At 42.0% G+C, this 19,780-nt stretch overlaps 1 protein-coding gene across 1 annotated transcript in view; it reads left to right on the top strand.

Annotated features, from left to right (window-relative positions):
• The window catches only part of KIFAP3 (kinesin associated protein 3), a 67,387-nt gene extending 51,863 nt beyond the window's left edge, over positions 1-15,524 (top strand). Inside the window, exon 20 of the mRNA XM_062003913.1 lies at positions 15,099-15,524. Coding sequence (XP_061859897.1) covers positions 15,099-15,207 — 109 coding nt within the window. The 3' untranslated portion in view covers positions 15,208-15,524. The remainder of the gene's footprint in view (positions 1-15,098) is intronic.
• Positions 15,525-19,780: the final 4,256 nt, after the last annotated feature.

Consider the following 19,780-nt stretch of genomic DNA (forward strand, 5'->3'; position numbering starts at 1 on the left):
TGCTGGACCTACCTACCTAGAGCTGCTGCACAGCCTTAGGCAAGTAGGGTGAAGTCCTAGGGTGAGTAAAACAGGAGTTTAAAAAAAGTTCAGGTATTTATAGGCACCTGTGCTCCCTGGGTTAGCACATGGGGATTTTTTTTCTCCCCTATAATTTTTTAAAAGGGAAACATGAAGTAATAGTATTAGCAGGAAGAACATCTATAGATGTGGTGAATTAGGTGAAGTATATTAGGGACTGCATTTTTCAAAGACGTTGCCTTCCCTTCACAAGGTTTCTTGGCCTTTCCTTTTGAAACCTAAAGTACTGACTGCCGTCAGGAGTGGAGAATGCTGCCTCGTGTGATCCATTTCTGCATCGTGAAGTACAGAACAGTTTTTGAAGGGAATTGTTAAAGTATCTTACTCTAAATTCAGTATGTAGGTTTGTTTGCTATTCTGGATATATCGTGAAGTAAGCAGCAATAGTTGCTTCTGGTACTTGTCATAGAATCATAGAATGGTAGGGTTGGAAGTCAGCGTAAAGCAGAAGCAGCAAATAAGACCTGGAAAGCTGCCACTTTTCTAATGCTGCCACCCTCACTTTAGAGACCCAAGGCATTGTTAGAAATAGAAATGTTTTGTTCCTGGTGATCTAGCTTGTGTGTTTTGCAGCTTTAGTTTACAGCTCTTATTTCTGAACTATATCCTTAGTGGAGTTGTGCTGCTGTGTATGATGTCTAATAAATAGAACTATTTTGGTCCACAGAAGCAGTGATAAAACACAAACAGCATTTCTTGTTTTCCTCAAAGGTTTGGAGCAGAATACAAACAGATCATAAGGTTTGTTTTTCATTCAGCACAAAATACACGGCTGAGGAGTTTGTTTTGGCAGCTTGTATCCAGGTTTTTTTCATTGGGTAGGAAAAGACTTTTGTGATTAGATTACCAGCTTTGAATCATCTTACTGTCTTTCAGAAGCAGATGGGCACTAGGCACAGACTTGAAATTTTCATCTGTTATTAAAATCTATATTGAGGGCTCCTGGTTCTGATAACTCTTAATGTAGAGTGAAAGTTTTATGATTGTGGCAAACAAAAAAATCCCTCACCTTTGGCTAATGTGATGACAGCTTAGTGTCTGAGCTGCAAGGGATAAAGACCAGCTGAAAGACATCTTCAAGAATATATGATCGTTTATCAAATTTTAATCGCCTTCTAGAGACTAATTACTTTCCTAAGACAGAAATATAATAGCGATGGCTAAATATCTTCTAATAGAGATATCCACAGTGGTTTACCCTTTTGGGAAGAGACCAGTTCTTAAGCTGTTCCAGCCATAACTAGATAATAGTAGGAATTTTAAGTGCAAAAGCAAATTATTTGTTAATATTTTCATCAGAGTTCCAAAATCCTCTCAGTCTGTAGCTTTAGAAAGTTTAATAGAGATGCTGGAGCTAGCAAAAACTTTTTTCTTCTCAGGGACGTTTTCTCCAGTACAGAATCCTTTAACATCATTCTAAAATGTAGCAGAGCTGCCATTGCACAATCTCTGTTGTCACCAAGACAAGGTGTTTCTGTGTGCTGTTCCTGCAGTGAGCACTCACATCTCCTCTTGAGAGAGATGTGATTGAAGCTTCTTACCAGGAATCAAGCAGTGAGGTTTGGCGTGTCAAAAATACCACAGTTTTATGGGGTGACTGTCTGTCTCTGTCCTTAGTGGAACATCTTTCCTCTGGATTTATAACCTAAAACTGTAGCTGTATTTCTTCTTTTTGCCATGTCAGATCATTATGATACTTGTGAGCTAAGTGTATGGAGCCAGGACCTTGCAGGCTGCCCTGCACTGACTTCAGTTTAAGCTCTGTTGGCAAGTACAGACAGGCATAACCAGGTTGTTGTGTCTTGAGCTGATGGAAACTGTGGTGATGTGGGCTTCAGTAATTTAATACAGGGCTGTAGGTCCTGGTGAGAGCACAGCCGAGACTGTTATTGTGACTCAGCTTATCTCTAGTTAAGCTACCCACGTGTAATGTCTGCATGTGCTAGAAGTGCACCTTGAATAGCAGAAATAGTTATATCCACAGACTTTTTTTGCCTGGGTACTCTGGTGAAAATCAGATGTGAATTTTCATGGGAGAGAGACCTAGATCTGTAGCTTTCCATTCTTGTTGACTCCTTGTTACAGCTGAATGGCTTCAGTTCAGGTACAGGAACTGCATCAAGTGCTGGCAAATGCTCACTTTGGGAATGTTTATAAAAAATTTTAAAGTAGTTGTACCTGTAACATAACCTACAGCAGCATTGATAGCTGTCTTCCTTATAGATCCTCATCTTCCATTAGATTTGCTAAAAGCAAATCTAATGTACTTCTTGAGCATGGAAGTTAGAATTACATCTTTTCCTTGCTTTAGTCTCTGTACAGATCTATAAACTCTATATATTGCTGATATGTAAAGAACCTTATTTCTAAGGAAAAGGCTGAAGGAATTGGTGACTGTGCTAAGGATATTTCTCACCTGTGATGTATTTTCAGTAACATGCAAAATTTATTTAGAGGTCTGAATGTTCCCTTGCCAACCTTTCAGCAGCAAAGTGCCATCTTGCAGGCTTTCTCTGAAGGTGGAAAACTAATACATTAGTAGACAGTAAAAGTGAGCTGACTCAGACAACCCTTTACAGCTGTCAGTGGCAGAAGAAATGTTACTTCATGGTTCTTGGAAAGGTTATCTTATATGAAAAACATGGCCTCATGGGGGATTGAAAGTATCCACAACTTTCCTCATTGTTTGAATAGAGGTGGTAATGAACATATAGTGAGTGTAAGTCTTTTAATTAATGGAAAAAAGCTAATAGAGTAGAAATTATTATTATGGTATGATTTCACTTTCAAAGACCTTAACATAGTGATATTTCTTACAGCTCTGTGTTATTTTTTTCCTTCTCCTTATTTAAGCTTCATTACAAAAACAAACAAAAAAACCCCTCTTTTACCTTTTCGATACGTTCAGAAGAGTTGCACTCAGCTTCTACCATTTGGACACTATTTAATTTGCATTTCCCCAGAGAACTGAATTAGGTTTTATTAGTAAATTGGGCCTATAACCTTGTAGGCAGGTTTTATTAGTTTATCACACATCACTATTAGCAAATTGTAAATCCCACTGAAACGAATTTGAAAAGGCCTTAAAAAGAAACCCACAACCAATGAAATTTCTGGAGACAAATAAGAGGGTTTTGGTTTGTTTTTTTGTGTTTTATTTTGATCCCACAAAAATGCTGTTAGTGGTAGTGGAGTCATATCTTTATTGTATTCTGTTGTCCTAACTGCCTATGTATTGAGTTTGAAAAGTTAAACCAAGATGATCATGGTACTGGAGCATCTTCCTTATGAGGAAAGGCTGCGGGAACTGGGGCTGTTCAGCCTGGAGAAGAGGAGAATGAAGGGGGATCTCATTAACATTTACAAGTATCTAAATGATGGGTGTCAGGAGGTTGGGGCAGCACTTTTTTCTGTTATATCTAGAAACAGGACAAGGGGTAATGGAATGATGCTGGAACACAAAAAGTTCTATTTAAACATAAGAAAAAACTATTTCACTGTGAGGTGAGGGAGCCCTGGCCCAGGCTGCCCAGAGGGGTTGTGGAGGCTCCTTCCTTGGAGGTCTTCAAGGCCCAACTGGACACGTTCCTGCGTGACTTGATCTAGGCGGACCTGCCTCTGCAGGGTTTGGACTGGATGATCTCTAAAGGTCTCTTCAACCCCTACCATTCTGTGAGTGTATGATTCTAAACTGAATGCGGTCAGGAGGATCTCACTGATGTCACTGTGAGTTTCTGATAGGGCTCTATATGGCTTGACATAACAGAGGTAAAGCACACTTCTTGTTTGAGTAATACAGCACTTCTTCACTGTTCATGTGAAACAGGAGGGTAAATATCTTTATGTTCGTTGGTGCCTAGTGGTATGTGTGCTTGGATTTAAGATTTTGCATCTAAAAGTCAGTAATAAGGAAGCAGGAACTGCTGACTTTTGGAGGGTTTAGATCACAGTCTGGGACAAGCTTATTGAAAGACTTCACTTGATCTCTGCAGGTCCTGGATCATGGCATAAATCAAAATTCACTGTACAATTGTTTTCCTTCAGTGCTTAAATGTGAAGTGGTCCTTCCAGAACATATGCGCTTCATCACAAAGAGCTTTTAAATGTAAGCTTGAATTTCTCCTGTCTAGTTCATAATAATTTGTTCCTGCACCAGTACTAGAGTTCTCTCTTTCCTTTCCCTGGGTTTTTTTGGGGCAGTGGTCATGTTACCTGATAGCTGTCACTTTATTAGTTTTGGACTGTCTTCTTAAAGCCACCTTTATAGAAATTAAATGTGACAGCTTGACCATACTATAATCTACTTCAGATGTCACTAATATGTATTTAACCAAATTATACTGCTGTTATGTGGACACTTATTGTAACATTTTTGAAGACCAGGTGTCTGAACATTCAAGGGAAAGAAGATTTTTTTTCTCTGACCTATATTGATCACTGAGATTTTCCCAGGGTTTGGTAGATCTGTGCATACTGCACCACTAAAGGATTAAGGCCCAGCACTGCCTGTAATTTGGGAATACCCAGATGAGGACAATATTCTTCATATCCAATATTCTATATACAGCAACCTTTTGATGTGCTTGAGTGCTCATTGATTACTAGTCTGTTCTCCGACTGTATTGGGAGAAGCTTTAAAGCAGCTGTCCTTGTATCCAACAACACAGATGATGTTCTCAGTGCAACACACAGTCCTTGCATCAGTGATCTGATAGTCAAGACAGGCAGGGAACCAAAGGCAAGGAGCACAGAATTCATCCAGAGCATGGAGTAGAGCAGTGCTCTCCTGCCTGCTCTTGCAATGCCCCAGTGACCGGACCACACCACCTCTCCAAGGTGTGTGGTCTGTAATCATGAAGGATCATGTTGCACTTGTTTCATTTACTGTAAGAGCTGTTTAATTGCTCTGAACAATTACACTAGTATTCTAAGAGATTAACTAGCTTGCTTGGGAATATTTTAAAAGTGTGATTTTTTTTTTTTTCTTCAGCAAGTTGCAGATGCTGTTTGGGAAGAGGGTTGGCATTTAGGTTTTAATGCACTTCAGCTCTCTTGAAATATAGGATACTTGGGCTTCTTTCACTTGCAGGCACTTCTTTTACTTTCTGTAGTTGCTTTTTATTTTACTGTATTCCACCTGCAGTTGGCCTCATCTAACCAACATGGTTTAGGTGGCTATTAAGAATTTTAAAAGAATACCAAAATGCTGTAACAGTTAGCTCAAGTCCTTTGGAATGTCTTACCAGAAAGTCCCCTAAACCTGGATCTGTCTCTTCTGAAATATAACGTTAATTAATTCCCACGTTCTGTCTGCTGCTCTTAGTCCCTCCAGATGTGCTACTAGGAATAGACTGGCTCCTTGGTTACAAGCCATCTGGGCTCTGTAAACTGATTTGCACTTATATTAAACAATAAGTGAACAGAATGCGGAAGAGTTATTAAAGCAAATGTACATTGCTTATAAATCTCCAAGTAAAATATTAAAACGTAGTAAATGGGGATGGAATGTGCAAATGAAGACCTGCTTGTTTTTAATGAGTTTAGCTGTGACCTTCTCAATTTCAACTAAAAGAGAAGAATTTTATTTTTCTCTTAAAAAACAAAAAAAAGAAAAAGAAACTATAAAACTGCTTACAGAAGTATCTGAGACAAAAACAAGGAAATATAATGTTCTAAACTTGACTGGTCCAAACCACTCAAGCTGCTGTGACAGCTCATAAAACTGAGAGTAGTTTTTAACTGGACTCTGTTTTACATTGCCAGAGTGAATTTTCCTTGCAGGAAGTAGCCAGAAGGTTTATTTAGTTTCCAGACTGCCGCTTTGATCTTTCCATTCTGTCACTTCTCAGGTTACATAGCCCTTTTTCACTGCAGTAAATCTGCAACAGTTAATGAGAATAAAATTTCCTCCTTCTCACTGATCGCATGCTGTTAAATGCCAAACCACAGCCAGCAGCATATTTGCAGAATTCAGCTGCACTGTACAAAAACAGCACAATCAGTTTAATCTTGTTGGTTTTGTAATTCATTTTATTGAGCTTTCCTTTTTAAAGTGACCTATTTTATCAAGACAAGTGGTTGCAAGGCCAGACCTGGAAGAAAGATTTAAAACTGCAATAAAGTGAAGGGTGTTTTGTATGCTGTGTATAAGCATGCTCACAGGATTCAAAATTAAACCTACAATGAGTAGTTTTTAAAAGTCCCATATACCTGTGAGGTATTTCTTCTGGTTATCTGAACTGATTGTGTGCTGCAAACCAGTCTCTAGTATAAAAATTAATATAATGTATCAAATTAATTTCTTTGAATGGTTAAAATTATTCTAATTCTAAAATTTGACTGCAAATCTATGTATCAGCTTCAGCCTTTCGGTTATGATGACTGAAACACCATTTTCCTTCTGGAAAACTAGAAGAACCTTTTTTTTTAACCATGCGATTTTTAAAAAACAACAAGTTTAGAGGGGTTTTTGCCTTCTGGGTTTTGAGCTTTTGAAGTTCCAGATATTCCAAGACTCCCTGCCCAGCCTTGGGCCTGGGAACATTTTATTTTTCGTTCATTAATTAAAGTTGAAATTTTTGCATACTAATGCTACTTCAAGATAGAGATTTCCAAGGAAATGTTCCTCATCTGTATTTGGATCTGGCTTGTTCCCAGTTTTAGCCCTAAGAAAGAAAACAGAGACATTGAGGTTTACTTCCTTCTTGGCTTATACTAAAATGATCACCGATTTGGGATGACTTTTGACAAGATTTCACTAAGGCCCTTTGTTGATATATCTAAGAAGCTGAAATCTGCACAATTATCCATGGTGGTAAAAATATTTAGAGTTTATTCATCAGTAATAATGCTCCAACTGCATTTGCTGTGTATGCACTCTGGTGAACACTGCAAATCCCTAATAATGTTAACTTTCAGAAAAGACTTTGAAAGCTTTTATTGGCTACAGCTGTAAGTCAAAGGAGAACTTTTTTTTTTTTACTCTCCTTCCCTCCAGCATCTGGATTATCATCCAATTTGAGTTGCCCAGTTCTTGGTGCTGAGCCCTGACACAGCATGACTGTCAGCCAGTAACCCGCTGGCATGGCTTTCCTGGGTATCTGTGCACAGGAGGGAACGCTTTCCCATTTGTTTTGAAGCATAGAGCTTGGACCTGAGGAGCTTGTGCCAATATTTAAGGGAATAATTCTCCAGCTAAGAGCCCTTCAATGCAGGACACTGAAAACATGCATTTCTGCTTCAACTGCCTATCTCACAGTACATTTGCTCAGTGCCCCTGCTCTGAGCCTAGCACAGGAAGCGAGAAACATTTCCCATTTGGAAACAGGAAGGCTAGTGGAAGATGTGGACCAGATCCTGAGCTGATACAGTCAGTGACACCAGTCACCTGTATGAGGTTGCCACTTCGAGATCTTACTCTGCTCAGGCTGTTGCCTAAAGCTTCTGTACAAAACACTGACATTGCTGCAACTCAGTAAGAGAGATGTTTGAAACCTTCCTGAGCCAGACATATTACTAGTTTAAGATTAAGGCAATGTACTCTTCAAGTTATGGAGTAGACAGAAATACTTGTGACTGCAAGGAGAGAGGGGGAAGAAATGACATCTTGCTTTTTATCGCTTGCTTCTCAGGGCTTTTTCATTTGTTTTAGTTCTTACATCAATTTCTTAAAAACTAATATTCTAATCAGTGGGTTTGGCCGGTTCTGAGCCAATAGCACACAAGATGTTTCTGTCAGGCTTATAATGGAAACTCAGAACTCTTGGCTTCTGTTCCATCCCTGACTGTGTGCTTGACCTTTTAAGAAATCCTGTTCAGAGTAGCTGAGAAGCTCCCTGGCCATGTGGTGGAGCTGTGAGCCTGGGGGAGGGAATGCAAGAAACAGGATGTCTATAGGAAACAGCTTGGCTTGCTATTTTTTCCCTGGCTATATTCTGGATTGATTGCTTTTCTAGCACATCAGAAATACTTTTTTCCTCTTACGGGGGTGCTACAAAGTAAGCAAAAGCCTTTTCTAGCTCTGTCAGTCTAATTTGAGTCTTCTCATTACTGTAGTTTGTCATTTGCTGTCTTTAATGTCTGAGGTGTTTTTTCTTTCAATACTCCAATGGGAAACTGAGGTCATGGAGAAAAGGAGCAACTTATCCAGGATCACACAGCAGGTAACTGACAGAGCAAGAAACTGAGCCCAGGTCCCAGGCTGCTTGCACAGAGCTGGAATGGCAAGCTCCACAGCTTTCAGGCAAGGCTCTTACTGAATTTGGCTAAGCAGGGTCATTTGTTTTTAGTTCTGTGCCTTCTTACTATTCAGTTGGGAATTTATTTTTTCAATACTGCCTCCCCACCAGTGAATTTTGGCATGCTTATTGCTTGGTGCATAGCTGGAGCCTGACACAGAAGACACAGAGCTCGTTTCTCCACAATTGTCAGATTTGCATTTGTTTATAATTAAATGGCAGAAACAGCAGCATTGTGCTGAGATGCAACTGGAAACTTTAAGTCATTAAGTGCACTGAAGGAAGCTGGATCGTGTGGAAGGAGAGACATGATCATATCCATAAAAGCTGTATCATGTTGCACAGGAGAACTAGAGTATTATGGCACAGGTTCACTGTGGCATTTTCTGTCTTTTGAGCAGAAATGGTATTGCTACTTAAGGTACATGAATCTTGAATGCTAATGTAGAGGTGGACTTGGCATTTGATGCAGTGTGCACAGTCACAGTCCCTGCCACAAAACTTCCCTCCCACTTGAGCTTGAGGGATAGAAAGCATGGGGAAAAAAAAGCTTCACAGACAGGGGAGAAAAAGTTGGGGCCATGAGAGGCAGAATTTAAGAGACTTGTGGTTTATAGTTTAACGTCATTACCAGTAGTGGAAGAATCTACAGTTACAGGACATTATATAAAGAAACGTCGTTTTTTTCTGAGGCTTCTCAGTTGTATGCTGTTTCTCCATAACCCAAGGTTTGTGCTCTTACTCTGAAGGACAGAAAATTTATAATCGCTAAAGCAGAACCAGAGGTAGCTGGCACGTAGAAGTAAATAGGATCATCTTCTCAGTTGCTGGACTCTAAATGAGGGGAAAAACAACCAGTTTTCATTGAGTCATAGAATGGTAGGGGTTAGAAGTGACCTTTAGAGATCATCTAGTCCAACCCCTCTGCAGAAGCAGGTCCACCTAGATGCCCATCACTTTCTGATGCCCTCCACTCTTTCCTGACTGCTGTTAGGAAAATGGCATCCCAGTTAGTGTTTGGCCTTCTTGCTGATACTGTCAACTAAAGAGACTGTGGGTTTCACAGGTTTAGAGCACTGGTTAAAGTGTGGTGGTTAGCTGGTACCTGCAAAGGATTAGCAAAATATCTTCTTACCTGAAGATAACTGAAGAAGTTGGAGGTCTGTATTTGGACTACAGAATTCAAAACCACTTCCCATCTCCTGTGCCTGGATGCAGACTGTGCCTCAGTCCTCACTGTACAAGGATCAAGCCTGGCTGCCCCCAACCTTTCCCCTCAAAGAGCAAACCTGTGCAGGAGGGAGGGAGGGAGCATCTTGCCAACTGATTTCCTAATTGGGCTAGCAGGACTGCAGCCTCTGCCACATCCCATATGTGATTCCACTGCCCTGCACTGCAGTCATTGTCTCAGACGTATAGTCTAGCATGTTTCATCCACACTCGAAAACAAACTCACAAAAAAACCTGCTGAGAGGAGAGAAAAAATACAGACGTTTCCACTGACAAACTCCCACGTCTCTTGTTGGTGAGTAAATAACAAACTCCATCTCAGTGGTACAGGCTGTAATGCTGTGTTTATCTCAAGATTAGAGACTGGGGTGCCACTAGCTGAGGTACCTCCTGAGGGGAAAAATACAGCCTTCGGTTTTCATCTGAACATACCTTGCTTTGTCTGTTACACACAGGAATTTGATACAGCACTACAGATTACAGAGCTTTATGTCATGAGTGTTTATAAGATGATATAGGGTGGTAACTGTACCATATGTTATCAATGGTGCTGTCACACACGAGTGGATTCACAAAAGGGAAACATTAGGACTTCAAGGATGCACTGCATGAAGTTTTAAATGCCAGCCTGAGGCAAGGTGGGGGATGTTTTGAGTGAAGACTGTTTATTAGAAACAGTACAAGGTGTATGAAGGGAGAAAGTAGAAAGGAAACAGTGGGGTTGTTATGAACTGTACTGATGTTACGCTTCTGAAGGATGCTCAGAAACCTTCTCATACAAACCCCGCTCTCTGATGCTCAAAGGGAGTTTTGCAAAGCTGCAACTGCAATCAGTGGCAGCAAGAAGAGTTGCCACTTGTGTAAACAGGCACTGTGTATTTATGCCAGCAATTTAGCCTTAAGACTAAGTTCTTTAATCTTACCAAGGGCAGAGGATGTAGTGAGTTATACATTTATAGCTGTTTTTTAAAAGCAAAATACAAGTTTTATCATTTTATTGAAAATAAAATCTATCCTTGAGGCTCATTTAAGCCTTGTTGGTGCAGAGCAAGGAGGGAGCATTGACGGGGTTTTAGAATGGATTTAAGATGAAAAGAAATGTAGCTAAAATGGTGGCTCTGGTGTAAGCATTACATGTGTTAAGCTTGGGTTTCATTTTCAGTGGGCAGTGATCTCAGGGTGCTTCAATTTTGAGTTGCCAACCACAAAACTGATGGGCAGAAAATGATGACATTTTCACGCTGATGTACAAGTTCCTAAACTGGTATTTCACTGTCTAAGGTGACAACTTCTCCTGGGCTGCACAGGCAGTCACAGTGTTCCCAGGGCAGTCCGGTACAATTCCTGCAGTACTGCTTCATGCCTCTTCTGTGAGTGTACAGGCCTGTTAGGTGCTGGGATCTCTGAGACCCAAGCATCCTACTGGGGGATTTCCAGTTGGACTTCACGGGGTTAGTTTCGACCAAGAAATTTCCCCAGTGAGCTGGACCTTGCCTTTATGCCGGAGGAATTAGTACCCCTTTCAGAGCAACTTGTCAGCACCACGAGCAGTAACAGTGTGAACGTGAGTGTGGACAGGCTCGGGTGTGTGTTGCATCAGGAAAGCTTAAAGAAAGCAGCCTTGCTCTGTGGTCAGGCTGCACCCAGGTGCTAATTACCCTAGTTCAGACTAAGCTCAAGAGCCTCTCATGAGGCCTTGCACTCATGAGCAGCAAAGAAACCTGAAGGGGAGCCCTGACAGAAGGCAGGCTTGGAGAAGGATTACTCTGCCACCAACCAAGTCCTCCAGACAAACCCCAAAGCCTCTCTCTACTCTCTGAGGCTCTGGGCACAGAAGGGAGTTAAGGATAGTAAGTATGTTGTGGACACGGTGGGATACTGTCTGGCAATTCCTGCTGGGAGGGAGAACAGGGTTGGTCTTTCCATTTTGAATTATGTCCGGGCACCCAAGATCCTAGATGGGCACATTAGTTTGGATGGTATGAATCAGAGTAAGTATCAATAAGCAGAGCTGTTAAGAGATCTCTCCTCACTCAGGCACATCAGGAACATTTTCTTCTTCGGCATGTGTTCTTCAGTTCCCCAGCAGTACAAGCAAATTGGAAAGTTCAGCTGTCAGTTGGGGAAGGTCATAGATCACGCTAGCAGCCTGAGTAATCCAAGAGGTTTTAAGTATCATAGCATTTAGTTTAAAGTGAAATTTGCTCTGACAGGGGCTGGCAGACCAATAGGAAAAAGAAATATTTGTGCTTGGAGAAGTGCATGTGTAGAGACCGTGAGTATAACTGATGGCTGGAAGTGATTTCAGTCTAAAAAAAACAAATCATTAAGAGAGTGCATAGGGGTAAAATACACAGTTCATATTTTAAAGGGTCTCAAAATGAACCAGCAACTGAGGTTAGCAGTACATAGTAATTAACCGTGCTGTTTGCTGTTTAACTCCATCAGCTCCAGGCGTGGTGGTAAGCTTTGCACAAGACAGCAGTTGTGCTTTGGCGGCGTGGTTAGCAGGCAGCGCTCTCCCCATGCACATGTGTGCAACTCAGGGAGACAAAACCTCCTTAAATAACCTGCAGCTTGAAGCAAAGACAGCAGCTGTTTATCTGAGTTGCTCTCTGTGCTGTTGTGTGATTCATAGGCATTATCCAACAGCAGGGACTGTCTGTGCTTCTGCCAGGTACCTGCTTGAACAGGGCTGACTAACGGGGATGGGGGGAAAAGTACCAATTTGGGAACGAGTGTTGTTGCCTCAATGGCATAATTGTGTCCTTAGCTTTGGGAAGACAGGCTGGTGTTTGCTGTGTTTCCCTGCAGATTTTGTGTAAATAAGGCCAACGACATATTTTTCCTAGGAGTGAATTTTGGAGTTGATTGCTCATATAAATCTAAGAACACATGGCACGCATCATGAGTTTGGGCCAGTCGTTACTCAAACGTTTACAGCCAAAAAGCTACCATCTTTCCTGGCTCAGCCCTTCTGCTGTTCTTGGCAGAAGTGGTGAGGATTCATCAGGACTTGGGTTTTAAACCCCTGTCTCCACCTCCACAGGTTGTGTTCACAGAGGCACTGCCCTTGGCCTGCCAGCCTCACGAGTAAACCACAGTTAGTCCCCAGATGTGTGTTTGCTGTTTTGTTGCCTAGCCCCTCAGTCACCTCCTGGGTTCAATAGCTTTTCCTTCAAGAGGACAAACTTTTTGCTATAGGCTGCCAGTGCAAAGAGTCAAGTAGGCAAAGCTCGTATGTTTCAAGAGCACTATCATGTAAAAATGAAGCCAGCTTTTTTTTAATTTAACATGGACAAGCCTTCATTTACTTCAGTGAGTATTCACATAGAAGAGAGGAGTGACCTGATCAAGGTGTTTTAATGTGATTTTTCTTTTACTTTAATTTTTTTTAACTGTCCAAAGCAGTTATCAGCTGATCCATCTCCTCCAGTTTTCTTGAGGACACTAACATATGTCTAAACCATTTGGAAATAACTGATACTTCTCAAGGTTTAAGCTCTAGGGATCTTTACCTAATTACTTACACATTTATAAAAAATATATATAAAAAAAGATTTGCTGAAAATGTGATTGAAACCATATTTTCCCTGCTCTTGTTATCAATTTCAATACATCTTAAAGTTCTTTGAATAAGGATGGCTAAACTGGCAGTAGCTGGGCCAGCTCTGCCTCCAGCGATAGAGACCCATTGCCCCCTCGTGGCCCAGTGTCCTCATGACACTTCACTCCCCAAAACCCCGACGCTCTGGCATGTGATTGAAAGAAGTTCTGGAAACTTTGCAGCATCAGGAGAAGCCACACGTACGTTTATGAAGAAAGTCCTGAATCGGAACGTGTTTCTCAGCTCCTCTGTTTACCCTGTATTGACTGTGACACAGCACACCTAAGGATGGCCGCTGTTGTCTCTCCTGAAAGCCAAGGCATGACCTCTACCAGCTTGATTTGTTGTCAACAGCCTTTCTGCATACAGGACTAGCAGCCTACAGAACCCACAGCCTACTCACTCACCTACACCACCTTTCCAGAGTGAAATTTTCAATAGCTAGCAGAAATACAAAGAGCCCCTGTTCTACCGTAGTGTGGCCAGTCGACTGCCCTTTGCCATGCCGAAGGGACGGATCTGCATTGAGGCTGTCTGTAGGAGTTATGAGACAGAGGCATTGCTAGTTCCGACCCGCTCCGGCAGACGTGGCAATAGCAAAGCACCTTCAGGGCACTGCTTTTCTCAAGGTACATTCAGGTGAAATAATGATTTTCTCTGTGGTTTGGCTTTGGACTGTGTCCCTTCCTTCTCAGAGGACAAATCTTGGCCTCAGTCTGTTACCTGATTACCAGAATATCCCATGAGTGAACTAGTTTTGTAAGGAAACCCAGCATGAAGGATCCTTTTCTAGGACCTCATGGAGGCACAATTTGAGGAAAGAGTCTTTGCGATGGCAGATGGTCCCTCACCACTTCATCTGAGCCCTTTCAGCCCAAGCAATTCAGCAGTGCCAGCTCTTTGCTGGGCCAGGGCCTGGGGTCCACCCACTGTATGTCTTTTGGATGGATCATTCTTTCCCAGCCTTGACTGTTGTATAACCCATGTTCCATATGTGTAATTGGTAATAATGAGGTTCAGCTTTTCTCCACTCCAAAAGCTGTTTGGTTCTTTGTGTTTTGACAGTCTTCAAAGGGGTAGTTCAGCTCCTTTCAATGCATCTTTAGTCAGACTATAAATCAGAATCCTTTCCATTTGTCCATCTGCTGAAGGGGAAGTTCAGAAGTGACATAACTATGAACAAGCAGTAATCCATTATCTTAAGCATGGGGAATTTTTCCTCTGCCTCCTGGATGAGAGTCATTGTTGAGCACGAAATATGTACCACTTTTCCCTACTCAGTTCTTGTGCTTTAGTGGCTAACTCGTGGCTGTGGGACTTTTTAGGTGTAAAAGATGCTGTTTTATATGAAAAATGTATTGTTCTGTCCTATTAGTATATGGCCTCTTGGTATATGACAAATTCTCTCTGCCATTTGGCTGTCAATCATGTCTCCCACTAGAAACACTGCCCATGCTGAATTATGTGGCTGTGCTAGATATTCTCACTTTCTCATTTCTAGCTGATATTTTCACAGGGATTTAAAAAATGTGCTGAAGGGAGGAAATGATTCAGATGATAATTGTTGGGCAGGGTTACTGTGGGCTTTGTAAGAGGCACGCTCAAAGCCTTTCCTGGAAGACATGTTAACTTCAGTGCACGGAGAGAGAACCTGAGTCACAGAAGTGCTTTGCCAGCACATCCGTAAATGGATGGAAGAGAAGACCTCTGTCTCTTCAGGGATTTTCTATTCAGCTGGAAAGCCTTTTCTCAGTAGGACTTGTGTTGGTTTCCCTGCAGCTTTTCTTTTCCCACCAAGGGAAGAGGAGACAGAGCAGTGCTGGCTAGGAGGTGAAGCTGCCTCACAGAATCATCTCTGTAGCAGGAAGAGTGGGAGACACCAGTGCTACCACACCTTCTCTACCATATGAAATCCTACAGTTTCTCTCCTCTTTTGTTTGTAGCGTGGGAGTTGATGGATTTGGTCAGTCCCCAGGGGTTCCTGGCCGCCCAGCCACCGCCTATGGATACCGCCCGGATGAACCCTACTACTACAGCTACGGAGCACGATAGGCCAGCCCTGGCTGCTGCTGCTGCCCTGAAGTGCAGCACCACATCTGCCCCCTGGCAATGCATGACTGTACTATGATGAGTCTCTCTTTATGTATCCTTTGGTGTGTGTAGCTCCAGATAAACCTAGCCTTTCTGTGTCCAGTGTTTTAGTGACAATGTTTACTCTTTGGTTGCTCTGTTGTTTTTTTTATTGTACAGTATTTGCTCCATGACTTGAAAGCAAGAATTGGAAAGCTACTGGACTGGAAGGTGTCACGTTATGTATATTAAGCTACTAATTTAATTTCTATTAAATATAAAAACCTGTGTGGTCAGAAGTGGTGAACGTATTTCTAACCAGTGTTCTGTTTGTTTTATAAGGCATTTAGGAAGAATGGTTCATGTGAAGTGTGTTTAACATGGACTGTTTCCCTCTAACACTTCAGTAACAGGAACACTGTTAAGCCCTAGCATCTCCTGGCACTGCCCTGACACATAGTTACCAAGGTCCAGTCCTGGGTCTGAAGACTTTAATAATGGAAAGATGGCACAGATTCACTCCCCTGGAGCTTCAAATGTTTACAAGCTACTTTAAATGCTTGAAAACACTTAAATTAGAAACTACGCTACAACAGAATACTTTTACCATAGTGTTTAAATAGAATTCTGTGGGCTTTGAGAAGACTACCACATCCTGAGGACTAGCAAGAAAAAAAAATGCTGTAACTTCGTTCAGAATCCAAATGCTAGAGCCTTTCCCAGCTTCCCAGTGCTGAAATACATGCTATGCTGCATCTTCCCAGGGCTTAAGCTGGATCTAAGCTCAGATCATTGACTGAGCATCAGGGACAGGCCCAAGACACCTCCATGTGAGACTTGCTTTGCAGTGATTGCATTGAGCCATGGTTTAAAACATGCTACCTGCAAACAGAGTTTGGGCTAAAGCTATTCTGAAGGTGTGTAACAGTCCTCACACAGAAGAGAAAAAAAGAAAGCATATGAAAATGCCCTCTCTGTTACAGCCACCAAGACAGCAGTTCCTGTTTTCCCTTTTTAAAAGACAAAACTATCTCCACCTCATCATGTTTTTTAAATAGCTATTGATTTTTTTCAAGGTCTCTTCCAACCCTTAAGGTTCTGGGATTCTGTGATTTGCAGAATTGTTCTGCTCCTATTTTCTCCCTTATTTCTATTTTAAACAGAATATAGACTTGCATCAAGGGCCGATCCTGCGCCAACAGTAGCCAGCAGTCCCGTGGGGTATGTGTTAGGAAGGTGACCTAAGGCAGGGGGTTGTTTAGGATGTTGACAGATGTCTTACACCTTAAAAATACCTTTGAAATGAAGATTGCTTTGAAACCTTGCTTTATCTTTTAAAAGTGTGCAGGTATTTTTATATGCACTGTTACTATGTTTCATACCGTGTGACTGGAAGTTACTCCAAAAGCAGCCGTGGTATTTCCTACCAGTTTTCAGCCTCTGTCTCACACTGGCTTCGTGTTCACGACTTCACTTACTGGAGGTAGGTGGAAGGATGGCATTGCCAAGAATAATTAGTGCTTTTAAAAAAATCAGTTTCTATACTTTTTTTTTAACTAATTCTCATGCAGTTTCTTAAGAAATGTGTCTTACTAGAAACACTGCATAAAACTCAAACTAATGGGTTTCCAGTGTTGTACCTTTCTAGATTCTTTCCACAGGTCTGAGTCCCCACTTTATCTGCCCAGCAGTTATGCCATATTTAGTCAAAAACTTTCAGAGATCTTTTTATAGTTATAGCTGTGGGAGAAATTACCCGAACTGCATATTCAGACCCAGGCTTTTCTTCTGAGACTGGCACTCGCTCACTGGGCTTTTCCAGAAAATGATTGTGAAGTTATTCAAAGCAGTTGCCCTTCTCCTGGAACGTGGTGGTGGGGAATTAAAAATGAAGTGGGTCCTTGGAGTATTTGCAAGTTATCAATGAAACTGAAGGAGCCTTTAATTAGAAGCTTCAGGTTAAAGAGGAACTACAAATGAGCTTCAGCAAATGGATGGGTGTCTGCAATTGTAATACAGTTGTGACCACGCTGAGAATAAATGGCAGTGGAAAAATCTCTGGCTGCATTTTTAGTATTCAACGTTAGGAGTTTATGAGAAAAGAATAAAAGATCAAGTATTTGTAGCTTTGCCTGGCAGCAGCTAAGAGGAGAACATCATTTATCTGCAAGCAGAGCTTGGTAAAAATTACTCAGCACTTAGTAGCCTGAGGACAGAGCCTGCTAGCCAAGATGAAAACCAGCTGTGCCACTATACTCTCTAAGGCAGGAGAGAGGCTGATTTTCCCTTTAATTACAGTTCCTGAGCCAGAAAGGGAGGGGAAAAAAAAAAAAGATACGAGCACACAGACTTTTCAATCTATATCACATTTCCTGTGGGTGTCAGAGGGAGACTGAAGAGTCTGACCTGTAGGGTGACTTTTTAATTATCCGTATTTATGGATTCAGTCCCCAAGTACTGTATCCTGCATAAAATGGGGCGAGGAGCAATCTGCTTTCTTTTAGCAGCTTCTACAACTTTTGTCCTTTCCTCCTTTTCCTGCTTTCTCTCTCTGTATAGCAATTTTTTTTGCTCTACAGCAGCAATCCCTAGCCATCCCAGGAGTATCCTCTTTCCCAGTCTGCTGCTAATTAATTAATGAGTTTGGTTAGGCAGGTATTTTAGATATAATTAGGCTATAAAGTTAATAGCACAATGAAATAAGCGTAGGCTGAGTTCATATGTCTGTTAGCTATTAGTCAGGCTTTCTGTAGATGTACAGTATCATTTCAGTGAGCCATCCACTTAATGCAGCAGCCTAAGATCTTGGTTTAAATGACTATTTGTACCACACTAGTACTTAAGAGCTTACTAGGGCAACAGAGGGTGGGGAAAAGCAAAAGTAAACAAATATCCATGGCCTGGAGAGTATTAAGGACCTGATCCAAAGTGTCAGGGTGTGTGCGTGGAGCTGTCTGGGAACAGTTTAACATGTGCACTTCATTCTGAAATAAGACTGCTATGATTCTGTTTAATTCAATCCACTCTGGATTAAATGTAACAGGAACAAGATGTATCATCTTCTGGAATAAGGAGGACAAGCTCTGTTTAGCTAGAAGAGATTTCAAGCCCCTCTGGCAGGATCTTTAATGGAGTTCCTGTAGTAGGCTGCTGGTAAGCTCAGCTGTCTGCTCTTCATGGCAGAAGGCTGAGAACAGCTACCACCTTCATTCCTTCCATGACCATCCTCAAGGAAAACAAAACACAGAGAGGCTGACTTCCCGGTGCAACTTATGTTGCAGCTGTCAACCCTTTAAAGTGTTGTGATCTGCTCATTTTCTCTTGATGAGGTTAAGGAGAGAGCTCTGAGGCAAGGAGAGGGCTGCCTGTTGGCGTGGGCTGGGGAAGGCAGTGCTGCGTCGGAGGCGACGTTTGCGACCAGCCAGTCCACAAACACCCTTCAATGAGAACACTGACTTTTCTGGAGTTAGTAGATCTGGGTCCTTGCCCCCTAACAAGAAAACTCACTTCTGTTTATTAAGAAATTGAGTACTTGAGAAGGATCCTTAGCAGGAAAATGCTGCTGTAATGTAACTAACGTGGCTATGTGGCAGGAGGACATCACTGGAAAAGACGTCAGCTGCAGTTCAGGTTGGTTCTGGGAGCACTGTCCCAGCCTTCTTTCTTCCCTCTGCCTTTTCCAAAGGCCCTGTGGCCTGGAAGAGAAAGAGCTGGGGAACATTTGTACAGTACAAAGAGCAACTGCACCAGAGTCTGCTGGACAAGGCTCTCTAGCTGAACTTTTAGACTTCACAGGCTCTGATCCAGAGATGGGCTCTTTGTTCTACCCTCTGCTACAGCTAATAGCTGCAAGTCTCTCCACTCTGCCAGTCTTGTCTTGCCCAATCTTAAATAACCAGTTAGAAGCCGCAGTACCTCTTCAGCTTGTATGAAACAATGGACTCGCATGGGGAAGAAGTGCTGCTCCACAGAGGCAGTCCAGCAAAGCAAATACACCACAGATGATGCAGAGCAGCCAAAGTTTTGTGCTTTTTCTTTTTTTTTCCTGAGTGCCATGTGAATTATACCCCAGCCTGAACCCGCAGACAAGTGCCGTGAGTAGGAGTTTTTGTCTTTACCTGCAGTTTTTCAGGTCTTCCACTGTTGTGCCTTTCCCCTGCCATGAGCACACACACACACACACACACAGAGGATGTACAAATCCATGCTTATGCCTTTAAATAAACTCTGGTGGTGAATGTCCACAGTTCCTCTTATTTTGCACTTTGGGGCCAGGGTCTTTTGTCATGACTGTCCTGTTTGGGCCAAAGACTTCGGATGTTTCCTACCTTTGAAAGACGAGAATCTGCATATTTGAACTTCATTTTAGTTTCTGTTCCTGCATACATTCTGTTACCCTATACATGATACACTTTGTCTCACACACTAGGTATGACCCATTCTACTTTCCTTGTACCCTTCTCCTCCCATCACCTTTCTGCTTTATGTAAAAAGGCCCAGATCACCCAGCTACCAATATATCCCCTGCCAGAGGAGCGGCACATCCCAGCACTCT

The sequence above is a fragment of the Colius striatus genome, chromosome 10 (genome assembly GCF_028858725.1).
Source record: "Colius striatus isolate bColStr4 chromosome 10, bColStr4.1.hap1, whole genome shotgun sequence".
NCBI lineage: Eukaryota > Metazoa > Chordata > Aves > Coliiformes > Coliidae > Colius > Colius striatus.